Source organism: Triturus cristatus, chromosome 4_1 (assembly GCF_964204655.1).
Source record: "Triturus cristatus chromosome 4_1, aTriCri1.1, whole genome shotgun sequence".
In the NCBI taxonomy this organism is placed as follows: Eukaryota; Metazoa; Chordata; class Amphibia; order Caudata; family Salamandridae; genus Triturus; species Triturus cristatus.
In genome coordinates this window covers 995,374,268-995,388,279 of record NC_140585.1, presented here as the reverse complement: position 1 = coordinate 995,388,279, position 14,012 = coordinate 995,374,268, and the positions used below count along the sequence as shown (strand labels likewise).

General features: G+C 40.6%; 1 protein-coding gene across 1 annotated transcript in view; it reads right to left on the bottom strand.

Moving 5' to 3' along the window:
• The window catches only part of OTOGL (otogelin like), a 939,358-nt gene that overhangs the window by 304,936 nt on the left and 620,410 nt on the right, over nt 1–14,012 (bottom strand). The window contains exons 36-37 of the mRNA XM_085653920.1: nt 7,199–7,278; nt 228–2,944 (exon numbers count right to left, since the gene is read on the bottom strand). Of these exons, the coding sequence (XP_085510046.1) occupies nt 228–2,944; nt 7,199–7,278 (2,797 nt within the window). The remainder of the gene's footprint in view (nt 1–227; nt 2,945–7,198; nt 7,279–14,012) is intronic.

The following is a 14,012-nucleotide window of genomic DNA, read 5'->3' as shown; positions in this document are numbered from 1 at the left end:
TTTACCCTTTCATTGAACAAATACAGGTATTCAATAAAAACGTTACTAGTTATTGAGTAAAAATTAGTTTCTGAAAAAGACCCACATCTATATTATGTGCGTTAATCATTTCATAACCTGGATCAGTGCCATTACTAAAATACATCTGTAATTGTAGTAAGAATGAGAGTAAAAGATGATTAACTGAGATGGCCATAAACTGGTTACATTTGTGAAGTAATTCATACCATGCATTCTGAGGCTCCACTTGATACCAGTGTGTCTATCATGGTTCCATATGAGGTATGTTCAGGAACAGATGTAATGTTATCCATCATTTCTATATCTGTGAATGAGGTTTGGGTTCCGAATGACACAATGGAAGAAGACATCATTGCATAACTAGATTGAGATGCATCTGTCATAGTGATTTCTGTTGATTGCGTGTCTGGGTCTTTCCATGGTTTTGTTAAATTGTACAATGGCATCAATGTTGTATTTGTTGCAACAGTTACATTGGATATTTCCAATGAATAAGTAAATCCAGTTGTACCTTTACTGATTTTGTCTGTTGAGAGAGCTGTAGCATTGGAAGTTAGTAATAATGACAATTCTGATGTTTCCACGGCAACCATAGGCTTTGTCCCTTTTGTTACATATGAGGTAGGGAAATAGGTCGGAGTGGATAACGAAAATTTGGAAGTATACAACGATTCCCTAGAAGTTTCTTGAGTTGGTGCTACAGATGAAGTGTGAAGTTGAAACTGACTAACATTAGACAACAGGGTTCTTTCTGTCACTGAAAGATTAAACGTGGTGGGGAAAGATGATGCTGCTGGTAGCATAGACACACTGACCGGAGTAGGAGCTGGAGCTGGAAAAGTAGCATTAAGAGGAATCCCAGTGCTTATTGTTCCAGATGGTACAGTTTCTAATTTATGTTCGGTTAGAGGACTTCCTGTTGATCCAGTTGTGGTCAAAATCAAACTGGATCGTGAAGAAGTTGCAAAGGGTGCAGATGTAGGAGTAGATTGACTTTCAATAACACCTACAGAAAAGACTGGGGAAGTACTTTTTGAAATATTAGTGATGGAAGCAGATACAGATATTTTAGGAGTTAGTGCAGCATCAGCAGTGTGTACTGTGCCTGGACTACTTGGAAAAACCTTTGTGTGTGGTATTGCAATAGGTGTTTGAACAACAGTTTGATCAGTTATCAATGTTGAAGTTATTTTTATTGTAGAAGTGGAAGTCCTTGGGAAAGCCAATGTCTGGTATGATCTGGGAGTTTTTGAAGAGACATGCGCTGGCATTGAAGATAACATTGCCAGTGATGTTGCTTCAGTAATAACTGAGGAGTCTGTGCCAGTTATTGATATACTTCTGGATGTTACTGATGTAGCTGAAACACTCGCTGATACTGGCACTGTAAATTGAGTTGTAGTAGATGTGGTAGCCCTCAATGACTCTGCTGTGCTTTCAGGAATGGGACTTAGGGTTCTCTGTGCTGCATGTGGACTTTCAGTCAGGCTTGTTTGTGTAATAGGTACCGCAGATGTTTGAGAAATGGCTGGAGAAGACACTGCAATAGTTGTTTGTTGAATGTGGTGGCTCTTTGTGGAACCTGTAGCTTCGCCAGGTGCTTTGGGTTTTTGAGATGTTAGTGAAGGAGGTATTAATGTAGATATGTGTAATGTTGTTGATGCTATGGATGATAAAGTGGCTTCTAAGGTTGTAATAGGAGTTGTAGTAGAGACTGATGATAACACAGCAGAAGTTGCTGATGTAATTGAAGGACTTTCAGACACTCCTACGGTAACAACTCTTTCTGTTTGATCTGTAGAAGTGTGCAGCTCATACAAAGGTGTATTCAATAATGAAGTGCGAATCACAGAGGTAGTGGTCCTTAACTTTTGGAGAAAGGATTCAGTTGTCTGCAACGGTAATATTGAGACAAATGGAGATGGACTACTTAGTTCAGAACTCAAAGTCCTTGAAGTAGCCTCTTGTGTATAGGAGGCAGCTGATGTTAATTTTTCACTCAAGCTTGAAAGTGTTATTAATGGTGTCACAGCTGACTTAGTTGAATCTAATGTGGTGGTAGACATTGGCGCAATAGTCAAAGTTGATTGTAATGGTTGCATTGTAAATTCTGCCAAAGATGAAAATGTTGTTTCGTTAAAGACTGATGTTGGTGAAGAGAGTGTGGTTGGCGATGTAGTTGATGATGTTACAGGTGAGTGAGACAAGGCAATCGTAGAAGGCCTTCTAGTTCCCATTATTTCTACAGGTGTTCTTGATGTGACAAAATCTAATCCAAATGAACCAGTAGGCAAGGATTTTAATAGAGTTGTTGCCTGATGTGAATATGGAGCTGTCTGCAAAGATGAGGATGCGGAGGCTGCAGAAAGTCTTGAGACAGAAGTTGTGTTTTGTCCGGTATAACTAGATGTTTTAAGCTTTTTTTCGGTTGTCATTGATGAAGAAACCATAGTTAGTAATGGACTTGTATGGAAAGTTGTTGTTCTTAAGGATGATGTTGAGGTTTCAAAAGGTGTTGAACTTCCTATGGCAGGCACAACTGTTTGTAATTCAACAGGCAATTCAGTTATATGAGTCATTGTTGGAACCCCTGAAGAACCAGGACTTGAGGATAGATGATAAGTTTGCAATGTGGTTGTCTCTGGTGGCTCCAGAGAATGAATTACAGTTGAGATTGTTGGCAATGTAGTGTTTACTCCTCTTAATGTGGTAGACTTTGCTGTTGTAATTTGTTCTACAACGCTTGTGGGGGCTGCTATGATTTCTTTATGACCATCAGTGGCAATTGATGTTAATACTGTTTTTACACTTGAAATTGTTGTACGAGACATCTCCACAATAGCTTCCAAAGATGTTGTTGAAATCGTTGGCTTTGTTTTTGGAGTCTTTGTCACAGCTGTTTCAGTTGGCCTCATGGGAATGCCTGCAATGAGACAGTACATTCATTAATTTGTATGAAAGACATGAATAAAGAAAATGCGACAATGATGTTGCAGTTAAACAGAATATCAACTTTGGAGGGCATTAATCTCTGCCCTTCTTAGCACAGTAAATTGGATGCTCTCACATCTTAACTGCCATTACATTTTAAATGTGTGAATGCAGTAGATAATAAGAATCAATACTTCTAGATTATTCTCATGCGCATCAGCTCCGGTTATCTGTGTAAATTGGTCCTAGCCTAGGTGACCGAGAATAGAAAAATCACTTCTTATCAGTGGTCATTTTTACAACCTAGATCCACAGAAGAAATCAGGTGTCAATAAAGGTGTGTTGCTCCATCTTTTGTAACTGGACTGAAGTACGAAATCAAGGGCCATAGAACAGGTTTGAGATGTTAGGTGTACTAGAACAACAAAACAAGAGATACACTTAAAGAACACGGACAGGGAGTTTACGTTTCCTCACAATGTTTAAATAAAGGAGAATAGCTTAATAGGGAAATTAAAAAAGAAACAGAGCAGATTAGCAAAGGAATTTAAACATTACTTTGAAGAAGCCAAAACATATCAAAAGCAATAATAGAGAATATCAATCCAAGGTTAGTAAATGGGACAGGCTACTGTAATTATTGTTGCTAACTATACAGCACTTATTTAAGGAGCGTAACCAACTGTCAACTTTATGTTACAATAAATATATGCTAATGGCATATCCCTGCCACCTTTTAAGGAGTCACTTATCATTCAAAGTTGAATTTTGAGTATTCATCTGAGAAGTCAAAATTCTGACGTTCAGCGTGGAAAACAGAGGGAACAGACTAATACATATTGTTAGACCTGCATCCTTGGTGTGGTTCCCCCTAACTTTTTGCCTTCAGACCTCCTATTATTGCTGACTTCTTTTTTGCTGGATTTAGGACTCTGCACACTGTACCACTGCTAACCAGTGCTAACGTGCTTGTGCTCTTTCCCTAAAACATGGTAACATTGGCTTATCTCCAATTGGCATATTAAATAACTTTCATTCTACCAGTGGGCCTGCAGCACAGATTGTGCAACCCACTTAAGTAGCCTTTTAAACATGTCTCAGGCTTGCCATTGTAGAGCCTGTGTCAGTTTTTTAACCTGCCATGGCGACCTGGCAAAATAAACCTTTTGCCAGGCCAAACCTTCCTTTTTAATACATATACGTCACTCCCTAGACAGCACCAAGGGCAGGGACATGTACATATAAGGGACATGTTCCTTTAAGTTTTACATGTCCTGGTGGTTAAATTCCTTTTCAGTGTAATTTCCAAATGGGAAGAGATAGCTGATTCATGTTTGGTGTCTCTGGAATCCTAATTTAAAATCCTAATTTATGATGAAGTTGGTTTTTAAATTACAATTCTGAAAATGCCACTTTTAGAAAGTTGCCATGTTATTGCCTTAGCCATTTGGTGCCTGGAGCTTCTCTCTGGTCACATGACTGGGTGTAGTTGGTAGTTGGGCTTTGTGTATTCCTCCTAAACAGTCACTCACAACTTAGGTGTGACTGGATTGGCCCTCGGTGCCTTCCTGCCAGTAATGATCTAGGCACTGCCTCACTGACACCTAAATAGGCTTTGCTCTGTCTCCACACAAAGGACTGCATACCTTATGTAGTTAGTCTGGAGCCAGGGCAGGGAAGGTAGGGCATCTGTGCACTTCAAAGGCATGCCTCTAGAAGCTTCTCACAACTTCAAAGGCACAATTAGTTATAAAAGATGGACCACAGACACCACCACTTCAGGAAACATCTGGACCTGCGTATACTCTGCCAGGAAGAAGGACTGCTGTGCTTCCACAAGGACTGCCAATCTGATGGACTGTTGCTCTGAAGGAACTGCTGCCCTGCTGTGCTGACAGGCTGCCTGCTGCCTGCTGCCCTCTAGTCTTGGTGGGAAGGACTAAACCTGCATCACTTGAACCCATAACCCAGAGTAACTTCAAGGGCTTATTGGCTAGCCTCCTGTTCTGAAGCCTCAGGGACATACCAGACTACCAACAACAGGCATCTGCCCCTGGACTCTTCATCTGTGAATCTATCATGCAAAGAGGTGCTACCCCAATTCTGGACACTTGGAAGTGTGCTTAAGGTGCTTTGTCAGATTCTGTGGAACCAGCGGAATCAATATATTACTTCTGCAATGCAGCGCAACCGCCAGCAGAACCAAAGCATCTCTGCTGCTGTGTAGATTTGACCAATCGCAAAACATTTGCATCACTGCAGCAGCCCACATTACCTTTGGAACTGTCACTGCATGATGCATCATTGGCGCAGGTCCTTGCATCTTTCATCGATGGCAGCCTTAATGACAACGACAGGCTCTGCATCACAGCTTCACAGCTCTTTGCAACTGACGAATCACCCTGACTGCCCATCGCATCCCTGCCACAGGACTGCGCATCGCAAGCCCCATCGATGGGATCATCGACATCGATGCAACAGGACCTCGCACCGCAGCCTTGCCGCATCTCGAAAACGATGCATTGCCTTGGCTGTGGGACACACCTTCAATGAGGATCCACGTAACACTCCACAACCCAGGATTTAAGGTACTTTGTTCGGCTGGCCTAACTGGGATCCTTTACCTGGCCTGCAATCCATCGCGGTTGGCCTGCACTAGTGACTTTGCCCCGGTCCAGTGCAACCAGATATCCACAGTTGGAGTCTTTATGCCTTTTGGCACTATTTTCTTTCAAATATTTAGAATGCAATATCTTTGGTTCTACTCATTGGATTTTTTGTTGTGTAGGTTTTGCTTTATTTATTAAATTTCTCTCTATTATTCTGACCTATCTGTCTGTACTGTTTGAAGCATTGCACAAATACTTAACACATTGCCTCTAAGTTAAGCCTGACTGTGCTGTGCCAATCTAAGGGGTTGAGCACAGGTTATTTTGGGGTTTGCTTGTGCCCTATACTGACTAGGATTGTGGTTGCTGCATGACTAGGTCTCACACCCTAGTCAATCAGTAACCCAATCTCTACCACATATGGTCAAATTGTGGAACTGAAACATTAATATTATTTCTATTACACATCCTTATGTAATTTAAAATGCACCCATTCTTAATATGATTATGTTCAAAACATTATTGCAGGGCAACTTCAGATTATTTTGCTTTCAATTTTTTTTACCTTGATGTGAATTTGCTACTTGTTATTTAGTCTTTTCTTTAAATTTGTCAACCGCTTTTGGACCTTTTTGAGACTGCTCCCAGTAACCGATGAAGGTTGCCTCATTGTATGTCAACACAAACTAACATAATAAAATGGACCATAAAGTCATAATCCAAAGTTGCCTAAAAAAACACAGATTGTGCTAAAACTAGCATTTCAAGCTACATCAATACATCAGGAATATTACAGCTGTCTTTATAGTTCAAATTATTACACTAGTAACAGGTGAGTTATTTTACACCGCAGCATTGCATTTCAAATTACTTTCAAAATAGACCATGGTATTTAGCCTCTATTATTCTCATGAAATAAATGAGTGGGGTGCACCACCCAGCTGTAGCTTAGTCTACCGCTGGGTTCTATACACCAACCATTAGAAAAGGGAAGTTTAGCCACTTGTTTAAGATTCAGCTAAACTCCATAAGAGAGGTGGAGGTTAATTTACCTGAGAAATTGTCCTACAATACATTTAGTCCAACCCACTTCTACCCATAACTTTGAGTACAAATGTGTTTTACGATGCAGGCAGTGGAAGATCCACATTGTACAACAGACGATCAGCGATTAGCAGGTCTACTTTTGGGTAATCTAAGTGAGTTGCACCAATCGCATGTGCTCTTCGTATAAGGGAAGCAGTTTCCATCCACCCAACAAATGCTTTTCACCCACTGACTTTGTGGTGCTCCTCCAAGGCACAAACATGTCTGTAAGGCCTATTTTTCTGTCAGCCCAAGCAGTGGTACCTTTCTTTTGTAATCCCTAGCTATGCTTGAGTTTCCTCCTACTGAAACAAAAACACTTTCTCCACAGGCACACAGTATTTTTAAAACTAAGGATACATAGGCATCTATTTCCAAAACAATCTTTCTTATGATTACTTTTTTTTAAAGAATACCATTCATCAATAGAATATGCATCCCCATAATCAATTTGTCAGCTGAGCAAGACTACAGAGTTATAAAAAAAGGAAACGTAGTGCACCATAGATGATAATTTGCTATATTTCAGACCTCCCATAAAAGATACTTACAGTCTTCTGGATAAACACATTTAAGTGTGGTCTCATCAAGAATCATGTGTTTGGGACAGTATGGTAAACAGCCTTCAACCCTTTTCAAGAAAACACACAAATAAAGTTATTTTTCAAAATCAGAAGTGCTGATATAATAATCACAACAACAATAACAATAATAATAAACTTGCATTTTATTTATTTATTTCAAATGTGTATAAAACACGACTTAAACAGTGAGGTGAGAGTGTGCAGAAATTCAGCAAGGGATAGAATTTGTGGAGTTATAGGCTAAGACTCTGAGTCATAAGGGTTTTGTTAATAGAGGAGAAAAAGTGGAGGGAATGGGACAAAAAGCTTATGAACAGTATAAAAGACAATAAACATATAGCTTGGAGGATGCAGAGACCGAGGGCGGAAAGGCATGCCAAGGAAAAAGTAAAGTGAGAAACACTGCAAACAAGATAATGTGAGATAGAAATTAACTATAGGGAAAAGAGCAAAATACTAGACAAAGGTAAGGCATCTTGAGAAACGGGGAGAGTAGAGGGAAAGAGATGCGACTAAATACCCAAAAAGGTCAAAGTTGAGATCAAGTCAAGATGAGAGACATCAAAAGAGAGCTGACCTACAAATGTGAAGAATTACTGGAGGAAAGGAGACAAAAATGGGGAGAACAGAAAGAGCACGAGTGGAGGATTCTAAAGAGGCACACATACCTTGAGAAGAGGCGGATCATAAAAAGGGAGCTGATTTTTTATAAGAAAATTAAAACCTTTATTTTTCATCTTTACATAACACAACACAGCAGTGGTGAAAATGTGAGTTAAAGTGCACAGTGAATAATACATGGGAGTAATAAACTTGCAGTTTTATTTGTGCTCATGGAACTAGATTGTCATTCCGTAACTGACAGTCGCACCAGTTGTTAGGGCTGGGAGTGTTCATTTACTCCACAAGCTCATTGCCAAACTCCTCATTGTTGCCAGTGCTGTCATGTTCCTCAGTTGTCGAGACGGTTTCAGGATCAAGGAATCTGTCACACAGGACACCCAGCCTAGGAGTTCCTTTCCCTCCTTGTCATACTGTCTGTTGAGCCTTATGTGAACTTCCTCAGCCATGGACAACTCTGCTACATCCCTGTGCTCTCTGTTCTATCTCAGGTGCCCTCTATCCCATCCAAGCGATGGCAACGCTGCGTCTTGCTAGTACCAGTGCCAACTGTAAAAATATTTGTATGCTATCTTTAATCCTTTGGGCCTTTTAATGTTTCCCAGCAAGAAACACTGGGACGTCCCCACTATTCTTAGGTGTGCAGCCTGCACTAATTCATCCACTACTCGGGTCCAGTACCTCCAAAACATCCTGTACTCTCAGGCTAGATGAAGAAATCCCGCCCTTTTCAGATGGAGCCTGGCAGTTGACACACACTTTTTTCTAAAAAACATCTCATGCGGAGCAGCTACTCTGCCCCTTCTTACTGACAGGATAGGGACTTCCCTATCTCACACTCACATAGAGGGGTCTTTGGTTAGCCCTGAAGAAAGTCCCGGACCTTCACGGCCACTTTGGACTGAAACATGTCGGCACTAGGGTCTTAGGACCATAAAACTCCAGTAAAGACCCATTTTTAAATTATCTTAATTACCCAGACAGAACCAATAATAAAGGGAAACTGGGGATCTGCCTGAGGTATTTTATTTAAACCCCCTCTGTCATTTATATATTATAAGAGCTCCCAACACTGTGGTTGAGCCCACCCTGGCTTTTAGGGGATGGGGTGACCCAATGATGAAGCATGACACCACTAGGGTGTGTGAGGGTAACTAAAAGAAAAAACATTTTTTCCCACAATCATGGTTGGGTTAGACACAACCTTCTGTTAGAGAGTGTTTAATATTTCCTTTTCCCCTCAGTCTTTCTGTCCCCTCTCTTGGGTTCATTAGCACCACCTACCACCAAGTGGTTATCTAGAGTATTTTTTGTGAACACATCTTCATCTATCCATGCTTGGAAGAACATATTAGTCACCATTTGCCTGATCGATACCATTTATCATACCGGTAGCTCCTGATGAAATGGGGCACGTCTCAGCACCGCCATTACAAATTGTTGCCATATTTTTGCAGTATGTCAAACCACGTTTGGCATATCACCCGAGACCCCCACTCCCTCCATATGCAGCTCAGGCAACCAACCTGCCTCAACCATACCTGCCACTAAACGCTTCTCCCATCTGTCGCTTGCCTCCAGCCATTGCGCTGCAAGCTGTAAATATTCTGGATAGTAGTACAAGTCCTGTGTTGGCACCTCCAGTCCACCCTCCACATATTGTTTAGTCAGCGTAGCCAAGGCCACCCTACTCCATCTGTCCTACCACTATAGGGAAATGGGAATCAAGCCCAGTTGTCTAAATATCCTTGCTGGCAAGGGGCAAAGAGAATTTTGCAGCACATATAAGCAGCAGAAGTACCATCTTAGAGATGGCTAACCTGCCCATCATTGACAGGTGGAGTGCATTCAAGAATGCTACCGCTGTATGCAACGAGTCTAGGACCCTGCCCATATTGAGGCACCGATGTTGGGCCTTTGCATGTGCCACCACTATACTAACCAAGTATCTGAAGTGCGTCAATGCATATTGTTATTATATGATGATTATTATTATTGTTATTACTACTACTAATAAGAATAATAATATTATTACACCTTAAACACATTAACACTAGGCTGCAAAAAGAAAATTGAGTAAATGGATGACAACCTTTGTTTCATTTACACACCATACTGTTCTTAAAATACTCTTCATCACATTCCGTGCCTATCGTTAAACACCGCATATTAAATTCAATGTTATATCCGCAAGATAACCATTCAACAATCAGATTCTTCTATGCCCATACTATAAGCCAATTGTTCCATAGAAAATATGAATTAATGTTTATTTGTTAATTGTATGATGAGGATAATTGTACAAAATGTATCTACAGATCCCTCAGATAACAAAAGTGCACAGGTCCTGCCACCAAAGTTGAAATTTTGTGCAAGCACTATCAGGGTACATATTGTACTGCAGAAAGAAATCTAATATAAATATGTATTCAAACTGTTTTACATTTTTAATAAATGTATTTAAAATATTTTGAGTTCTTTTCAATAGCATCATGATCATCATCAAAGGGAGTATTGGTAAGTGCCGCCGCCCTTGTCTTATCCATCAGTAACCTGGAGCTGATATTGCAATCCTTATTTTCATCATAATCTTTTAGGTTAAGACTAAGTTTATTGAAATAGTCTACTTAACCCCTAGAAGCTATGACCAAGTAAAAGGTAATTGAGAAATTGGGTCACTAACTTGATGTACGCCTACAAGTTAATACACACAATTTGGGAAGTCTCAATACAGTTCAGTAAAAACTGGTAACAATGGCAAAAAAGTAAACGATTTACCGGAGAAATCTGCATAAGATCCAAGAAGTATCAAACAACATTAAAGTTCAGAACACACCACAAAAAAATTCCCCAGCCAAATTAGAAAAAATAAATACAAATGTAAAAAGCAAAATGACATAAAAATTACTGAAAATGTTGCAACCAGAGATATGGATGTTCAAAGTATTAAGTCAAAAAAGTGCTGCGAAGGAGCAAAATTACAATCAGAATCAATGTTTGTGATTTACAGGGATGTAGGGGCAAATTCGGCATGATGACGATGGGAAGAGGGTCGAGTAAGCCTATAACATAACCTCAGTCAGAGTTAGTATCTTGAGACTTACAGGTTCATGCATCAATGTAGGCTTTTGCGATTCCTTATTTGCGATTATTAAGGAATCGCAATTAAGGAATTGCAAAATCCTATGCATGTAGGAATCGCTTTAAAATTAGCGATTCCCAAATATTCCTTAATTGCGACTCGCAAATTGCGGGTCGCAATTTAGGAATGACTTCTCATTCATTCCTATGGGCCTGCAGGCCCATAGGAATGAATGGGAGATTGCATGCGCAATTTGCGAGTACCAATAGGTACTCGCAAATTGCGCATGCAATTTCAAGGGTGTCAAAAGGACACCCTGTTGCACCCCTGAAATTGATCTGTGCACACATGTTGTGCAAACACAAGCCCCAAGGACGTGTGTGTGTGTAACCTACAACTTTGAAAAATGCACTTTAGTGCATTTTTCAAAGTTTTTCAAATTACCATCAAGTAGAAATTGATGGTAATTTGCACCCCTATTAGCAAAATCGCTATTTGCGATTCAATTATGCATTGCATTTAAGGAATCGCAATTTGCAATTCCTTAAATGCAATCGCAATTTAAGAAACCTGAATAATTTGCGATTTCTTAAATTGCGAGAGGCTGACAAGTTGATTCATCGCAGAAGCCCTTTTTGCGGGCGCCAACGGCCGATTTTTGCGAATCGCGCCGTTTGCGCTCGCAAAAATGGTTGATGCATGTACCTGTTAGTTACTTTTCTGGTTCTCAAAATTCTTTAGTAGGACAGGGCAAAATGGTGAAAAAGATGAGGGACCATCAAAATTGCATACATCGGGGGGCGTGGTCTGGCCACGCATGAAGGTGGCCGCTTGAATCCGGAGCTCCGCGCTGTGGCGAGCCCCGTGCGGCGGAAGGCATTCTTTGAAGAGACGTAAGTGGCTTTCAATTTCTGGACGGCAGAGAACCAGTGGATGAGACAAAGCTGTTTTGTCTCGAGAGAAGGTTCCTGCTTCATGCCTAAAGTGAGAAGAGTGGTGGCTGCGGTGTGAAGGATTGCCTCACGGACTGCGGGGGCGGCGTTGGAACGTGGAGAGTCTGAGGGAGTAACGGCGGTGTTTTTCATTGCGATACATGGCTACAGATGAAACATAATCCAGGTCTGTGGAGTTCATGTGGAGTTCATGTTCTGTTCAAATAATCACCTCAGGGAGCGCGGGAACGGCTTCAGCTGAGCTACAATTAAGCTCTGTGGAGTTCGTACCCTGTTTGGAAGATCACCTCAAGAGACTGGTTTGAGGTGTTGAACTACACAGTTCAATGGAATTAGGGCTTTTAATCATCTGTGAGGAAAATGTATGTGATTTGTGAACTGACTGCAACATTGTATATCAAGGCTTGTACTTTGGTGCAGTGAGGAGCCTGGTATGTTGACAGGAGTTCTTTGGAGGGAGAAACGGTGACGGCTTTTATTCTAACGAATGACTCCAGCTGGGATGTAATTAAGATTGGTGGAATTCATGTGCTGTTTGCAAAACTGCCCCATGAAGTGTTGAAACGGCTCCAGCTAAACTATAATTTATCGAGTTCCTGTGTTGCTTGGTAGATTGCCTCATGAAGCTGTACTGATGTGTTGATTTGCACACAGTTTAATTGAAGTGTTTTAAATAGCTTTTAGGAAAACCTGTGGAACCTATGAACAGACTGCAACATTGTATACCAAGGCTTGTATTTTAACTTGTGTGCAGTAAGAAGCCCGGTATGTCGACAGGAGTTCTTTAGCAGCCTTTAATATAATATATAAACAGTGGAGAATCTAAGAATGTCGTAGTGCCTCTCTCTATTTTATTTAACAGCTGAAGACTAAAGTTAAGGAATATTTGAGCTCATATATTGAATGAAATACCTTTCATTACACGTGGGTATTATCCCACTGAGGTAAATAGGGTGAACAATTTGTAATTATTCTCTCCTCCTGATAGTTTGCCAGTAAAATAGAGTCTGCAGTCTGACGTTTTGAAATCAGTTTTGACAAGATTCACTGACATTGTGATCACTGACACTAAGTAAACAGCATGGTTCGAGGTGCATATTTTTCCTCTATACTGCACCAGTCATTTTATATCAATTATACAAAAAAGCCATAGAGTAACTTTAAAAAAATAATATTTAATTTATTTTTACTAAATCCGTTACAAGATATAGTCTTATTTTCCTGCTCATAAATATAAAATAAACTTTCCATATGTTTCTTTTGAACAGCCCGTTTGGCTCACTCTATACACATTTATACCTGTTGTTTGATGCACAGCAGACACATACAGAATTTAACGGTCCCATACCAAAGAAACAATGCGGTTAAATTGAAAATGCCTGCTGGTAAAACAAATGGAAAGCTTACAAAGCCAATCCTCTTTTCTGAGGCTCTACACCAAGGTCGTCCTAATTTGGATGCAAGAGGTACCACTTCCTCGACACCAAATCAACCTCACTCTACCGCCTCATCGTCATCCGACTCAACTATGAAGCATTTACTCCAAGAACTCTCTGCTGTAAGTCGCCGTCTGGAGGGCATGGAAATGTCCATATCAACTTTAACAAACTAAACTAAATCTATTTGAACAGATATTGCTGGAATCCAGAGTTGGTTGGACGGTCTAACAGCACGAATAGTAACAGTAGAGAATAGCCTTGATGCGATTTCAGATCGAGATCAGGAACTCCTTTTTCTCAGAAGTGAAATCGTAGATTTGGAAGACAGAAGTCGTCGAGATAATGTCCGCTTCCTTTGATTGCCCAAAAAAATAGAAGGGTCAGATGCTAAATCCTTTCTCAGAGACATTCTTCCAAAGATCACAGGCCTCACTTTCGAACCTTCGTTGGAGATGCTAAGAGCCCATCGTATTGGACCACCCAACACCGGGAAAAATAGTCGACCACGTCCACTCATTGCCTGCTTCTTACGACATACAAAAGGCCCATGAACTCATTGCTACAGCTCAGACTTAAGGCCCATGCATATTTGAAGGTCACGAGATAAGAATAGCTGCAGACTTCTCAAAACAAACTAACGAACGTCGCAAGGCTTTTCTGTCTCTTAGAACCCGTCTTCGCCTACT